We start from the raw sequence: 6255 nt of genomic DNA on the forward strand, positions 1-6255 counted from the left end.
TCGCGTTGCAAATAACAGTTTGGATATTATTGAGCGAAGAGTCATTTGAAGAAATCCATCACTGTTGTCCATCATGGATGTGAGCAACAAATGTATCTCTTGTATTCTCTGATGAATTTCAATCATGGACCAAGTATAAGGTGAGTCACTGTGGCTATGTTGTACCTTTAATTTAATCAAATCGTTTTTGTTTGTTTGTTTCGGTGCACTCACTGCTTTAAGTTTTGCTCTTGATTTGCTTATGTTCATAAAAAATACATGTACAATTAGATTGTTTTAGTTTTATGTCGGTTAATAGAAAATTACAATAGCCTACAGCATTAAACATGGTGCAGTTCTTATATTCACAGAAAATGTGTTTTGCAGGACACAAAAGCTTTTACAGCAAAATGCTCAGATCACTGTTGTTGTGTGCAGTTTTACACTAGGTTTGAGTGCAAATGTAGCCCCATCTGGTGGTAATCCAGACACCCTGGCATCCCACTGTTACTCAGAGATATGTCAAAGTCATTAGCTTCAGTCAAATAAAATGCTTATGCCTGGAAATATACAACTAAGCAAAGTCTGACAACCCCGTGTAGGTAAAACTCAGATATCAGTAGAAGACGATGGCATGATCATCATGTTGCTTGTAAACTTAAACTGTTTTGGTGCAGATCCCCCCTGTGGAACTAGGACCTACCATGAAGTTATGGGATAAAGTGTTCACTTGTTACTTGCTGCTGGACCACGTCCTCACAAACCCACTGCTGAGAAGTTTACAGTCCTTCCCAGCGGGACCGCTCCGTTATGACTCACAGAGGAGGCTGGATACATCCTCAGCATCTGAGTCAAGAAGTATGACAGACAACAGACAACAAAAATCACCATTCAAAGGTAAAATGATACATTTCTGTGAATTGTGAAGTGTGGGCGACTAGACATTGTGTGCTTTTTAGTGAGTCCAACTGTCAGCATCAAACTTATCAGACCCCTCTGTGCATCCATGCTGTTAAAGTAAAACTTTACTCTATTGAAATCATAGGGGGGCGGGGGGTTATGTAATCGTTAAACTGTATTGATTTTGTCGGTTACAAAGAGGTGTGCATATGTAGGCCTAACCTTGCCTTTTGAAGTGCTCCTTGAATGCAACCCATTATCCTGTTTCATACATCTACAATTTATGGTTGTGTGAAAGAATTATGGTGCTGCGGTTGTATTTGCACCTTGGTTTACAGGTGTCTTTGGAAGATCATTATTAGACAGTGACATGGCGATTATCCTGGGTCACACCTGATACTGCGGTTGATTGAGTGAAGTGAGGTGCAGGAGTCAGGTTGCATGTCATCTGTGCCAGGGACCGTTGACACATCTGAAAATGAGCTCTAGTTCTGGCCTGCACCTGTTTGATGGTTGATGGTTTACACCTAGACCTTGAAGCCCCCGGAGTACACCTTTTGAGCCATTATCAATGCCGTGAACAAAACAGGCATTATGAAAGATATCTTTTATGTAACGGTATGAACCATATCATATGTTGGTAGAGCTTTGTGTCAGGCTTCATTGTGTGTGTCCACTTTGAAAGCAATCACCGCTGAAGTGCAGTATCATGTCTTCTTAGAGAGACCTTGAAGGACTTATCTTGGGTCTTTTTTTGGTCAAAAAAAAGAAGTGTGTGAGATGTGGTTTTTGTTGTTAAGCAGGAGGGGGGTGTCTGCGTTCCAACGTGACAGGCTCTGGGGTTAATCTCTCACACATCTGTTTGTCTGTTGATCTTGTAGACGATATGGTAACCCAGAGCCCCCAGCAGCTAGAGGATGTTCTGGACTTCATCAAGAGCACTATCAGTAGACTGAGGAGATCAGCCGAGCAGGGCACAGACTTGGCACTGACGGAGAAGCGGCCGAGGAGGAGGGCACAGGCAGGAGGGAGGAGAGGGCAGAGTGGGGGCACGTGGGCATCGGGTCAGGGCGGCGGCGGCGGCGGCAGGCGTCGAGGGAAGGGAGGCAGCGGCCAGGCTCACGGCTGCAAGCTGAGGCAGATCCAGCTGAACGTGTCCGACCTGGGGCTGGGCTACCAGACCAGAGAGGAGATGATCTTCAGGTACTGCAGCGGGCCCTGCACCAACTCCGAGACCAACTACGACAAGATCCTCAACAACCTCACGCAAAACAGGAAGCTGCTGCGGGACAGCCCGCCACACGCCTGCTGCCGTCCAATTGCATTTGATGATGACCTGTCATTTCTGGATGATAACTTGATATACCACACCATGAAGAAGCACTCGGCCAGAAAGTGTGGCTGTGTCTGACTACCACTTGAACAAGACAGGAGGGCAAGGTTATGAAATGGATGGGGTAACATTACCCAATGCCATATTGATAACTAAATGGTATGTACTGTAGTTACCCCAGGGATATGCCACTCCATTGGGATTTCCCAAGGAGGAGTTTTAAGAACAAGAAACATATGTGATGCCCCTACAATACAAAAGTTTAAATTTATCTACAAATGTAGAAATTAGAAAGGCTATTCTAGTTTTAGTCCTCGATTCTAGTCCCCCAAAAATCAAAAGTACCTATTTATGTGGGTTGAAGCATGAAATTAAGTTATTATTATAACAGTTTATTTATTTTAATGTTTTTGTTTGCATTCTTATATTTATTTCACATCTTATAACGTATCGGAAACTGGTGCCAAACATGATAACTGTAACAGTTACAGGTTTAGTAACATTAAACCTGACATGAGATGAACTTCTAAGGACAAGTGCTTACACTTTAAACACGTTAGAATTCTTTTTTACATAGTTTTCAGAGGTGAACATACAATACAAAATCAGAATAGTTTCCCATAGTGAGTAACAGTGTTCTGTTGTGTTTGTTTGTGCGTGTCAGAAATCATTTCATTATTGGGTTAGGGTGAATAGTGGGTTGAAATGTGTTTCCCATTCCTTAGGAATTACAATAGTTTGGTTCCCTCTCTTTTGGAATGAGTCAGATAGACTGGATTGTGTGACTTACTCCGTCCTAGACCTTGTCCTCCTAACATGCACAATCACACACAAGCATATGTACACACACACACACACACAGACAAACACACACACACACGCACACACAGTTGACGAGATGAGTATGATAGATGTGTTTCAGTAATGATACTGACTTCATCATTCCAAATAAGATATACAATTGAAAATGATATAAATTATATTTATGTCTTGATATAATTTTCCAAAATATATAAGACTTGGTGAGACAATCATCTCATTGCAAATATTGTAAGTATTACAAGGGCATTCAAATATATTACTGTATATCTACTCCTGCAATGGATATTGAAGCAAAATTACAAGCTGAATTATCATGCTATCAGTCGAAAGTTTCCAGATTTATAGAAATCAAGTCATTCTTGCACTGCATCCCGTCCAATTCAGTAAAACAGGTACAAATATTAACTATCCAGGTGGAGTGAGAAATAGGCTACTGTAAAATGGTCCTAAGTTTGAATGCAAATAATAGATGTTGACAACCAAGCGATATAACTCAGACAGCAACAGACTTTATTTTTGTACTGTATTAGTTTTATATTGTCATCATGAAGTAAATAGTCTGAATGTAAAACCTTCATTTGTATATTGTGTTGTTTATGTCAGATGATTTTCATCCTCTTATTTTCAAGAAGATATGCAATTGCAAGCCAGTTGATGGTTGTGACATTGCTGTAGTTAATTTTTTGGTCTGGTCATGTTTTAGAAAAACTACCCAGTGACTGTGTGTAAGATCAGTTTGGGCCCATCTTCTGCAACAAATGTAAAATGGTTAAAAGTAATTATCTCTGTTCAATAATAATCTAAAGGTAAACTGACTCCATGACTATCATGGACACTATTTGGCAGCAAAATTATTGCAAATAATTCCTTACAAAATACTAAATCATTTAACAGCACCTTACTTTATTATTGTTGCTTCAAAATGTTCTAGATTCAATCTATGGAATCATTGGACTAAGGGTGTTGAATGATAACCTTTTTTTTGCTCCTGCTTGTAGCCTCCATTGTGCATCCATTAGATTCCTCTTTAAAGGCTAACATAACAGGGTCATTACAAACAGCAATCATCATTACCAGTAAGGTGAATTCATTAGCACATCTCATCTATGTAAAAGCAGTCATCCCTCACATCCATGTCAAACAAAATGGCAGAGGGCTACCGCCAGGAACTCACAGGTGGAAAGAACATGTCAGAGAATCTGAGATGGACCATGGGGCTGACAGGTGATCCACAACCTGCAGTTCAAATTTCTGTCTTCCTCCCTGTTAGTAGCCGCTCCCTTGCATGTGGGGGTCTCTTACAATGAGTCAGGCTGGAGACATGAGCTGGAACTACAGCTCAGGCAATTAGCCTTACGACAGACATGCCAGGCAGCAGATCACTGGTCAGATAAGCATGCACACTACAATGGCCCTTGTTAAAGTGTCATTAGCAGCTGTAAATGAGTAATTTGACCACAGGGGTGAGTGATGTGCTGTGTGCCTTACACTGTTTCACTGATGCATAAACCTTGCACACACACACACACACACACACTCATCACATCACATAAGCCCATTTTATGGTCATTCCATAGAGCGAGTTCCAAAAATGACTTGATGAGTTAACAAAGACACCCCCTCTAAGGGGAGATTGAGACACAGAACAAGTAGACAACATGTGCGGTTATGATGTGTGTCTGGGATTTTTAAACGTGAGTCAGTGGTCTGGTGCGGTGGTGCAGGTTGCCTGTTTCAACACAGGGTGTGTGTGTATGTTGGGGGAAGAGGGGCAATAGAGGGCATCAAGTCTGCCATCAAACAAGCCAACCATCATGCTCTGGCCCTTGGCCAGACAACTACGTCAGCCCAGTGACCAAAAATACCCTCCTCAAGTCACGGCAGAATTTAAAGTGTGTGAGTGTGTTTGATTTCCTCTATGTGTCATCGTCAATCTCTGATGCTTTTTTGACATAGTCATGCAACACTGACCACACAAATTACCATGGTTGGTGCATTCTTTACACCAAAGCAACGCAAGCACTTAATCTGTTCTCAGTAAACAAGACAATATAAATCATGCGGTTCTGTGACTTATTCTGGGAAGCATCAGTGTGTGTGTGTGTTTGTGTGTGTGTGTGTGAGAGAGAGAGTATACAAATGTGTATAGAGTGAAGTCTGCAACTGTGTGTGAGTGAGAGCGTGTGTATGTGTGAAACACTGAACGGTAAAAGATTGACTGCCCTTTTGGGTTTGCAGGGAGAGACACAAAGCAATTTTCCATCCAGGAGCTGTTTTCCCTTTAGCGCAAACATAATTGCAGTCAGGAGCGCTGTTTGGTAGAGACGGTCAATACTCTTCCCCTGCACAGTACATTAAGCAAAAAGGGTTAGCACTGACAGACTCCACTTCACAATGCTTTTCTGTGTGGTTTTCCAACATGTGCCATCATGGTACTGCTAAATTGGGATCACTCACCTTGGAAGACCTGTCAGTTCCCCTGGCTAAATTACTACTCTGAAACTGGCCCTAATGCCTGTTATGGCTGACAGCTGAAGAGAGAGAGAGAGGAAAGGCCAACCAGGAGTTATTCCTACATTTCCAATTGATAGCCTGGGTCCTTGTGTAGCATAGTCATCTTCTTAGAGGCATTGTCCTTACTAGTGGTGCAGAAACTGTTTTTGAAATTAGAATGTGCTTTGAAAATGTGTTCTATATAGCCTGGGGCACTTCAGAACATGTGTTGAGGAAGATCAGACAGCTTTATTTCAGACTGCTTTTTTCCTGCAGATCACACATTGAATAAAAAAATCAGGCGAATTCAAAATGTGCTGAAAACACCTTGGCCTCAGTCACTGAATGCACAGATGCAGTGGCAGGGAACTTCAAGTATACCTCTCCAGTTGATCATTTATGGACTTTGCTTGTGAGGCAAATCATTTTCCACATGTTGGAGAGCAGTGTTTCTCCAGTGGAGCTTTCGGAGAGGTTCGGAGAGAGCCTTACTGTAGTTTACGGGCATTAATCCACTGCCTCTGAGATCTCTGATTTCTCCTCTGCATGCAAAAGCCGCTCTGATAATAAACATACACACCAGGAAGCTTGGCACAGAGAGGAAACATTTGATGAAATTCAGGTTATTGTGTGTGTGTGTGTGTGTGTGTGTGTGTGTGTGTGTGTGTGTTTGCATGCTTGGCAAGAGTAGCCTGGTTTCACCAGACTCACTAGGCTACATTTGATCT

General features: G+C 42.0%; 1 protein-coding gene across 1 annotated transcript; it reads left to right on the forward strand.

Moving 5' to 3' along the window:
• The first annotated feature begins 662 nt into the window (after nucleotides 1–662).
• On the forward strand, nucleotides 663–2290 carry gdnfb (glial cell derived neurotrophic factor b). Its single transcript, XM_076271324.1, has 2 exons — nucleotides 663–837; nucleotides 1761–2290. Exons 1-2 carry the CDS (start codon nucleotides 684–686, stop codon nucleotides 2288–2290), a joined length of 684 nt encoding a protein of 227 aa, XP_076127439.1. The 5' UTR covers nucleotides 663–683.
• The last annotated feature ends 3965 nt before the right edge of the window (nucleotides 2291–6255 follow it).

The sequence above is a fragment of the Alosa pseudoharengus genome, unplaced genomic scaffold (assembly GCF_046254945.1).
Source record: "Alosa pseudoharengus isolate Yale_2024_CS ecotype anadromous, Long Island Sound unplaced genomic scaffold, YU_APseudo_1.1 YU_APseudo_1.1_scf_6, whole genome shotgun sequence".
NCBI classification, from domain to species: domain Eukaryota; kingdom Metazoa; phylum Chordata; class Actinopteri; order Clupeiformes; family Clupeidae; genus Alosa; species Alosa pseudoharengus.

What these genes read in the sequence shown, in the direction of transcription:
- gdnfb (XM_076271324.1), top strand. Translation starts at nt 684, where the DNA reads ATGAAGTTATGGGATAAAGTGTTCACTTGTTACTTGCTGCTGGACCAC. An exon ending in CTCAGCATCTGAGTCAAGAA is followed by an intron (nt 838 to 1,760) that starts GTATGACAGACA and finishes TTGATCTTGTAG; the next exon opens with ACGATATGGTAACCCAGAGC.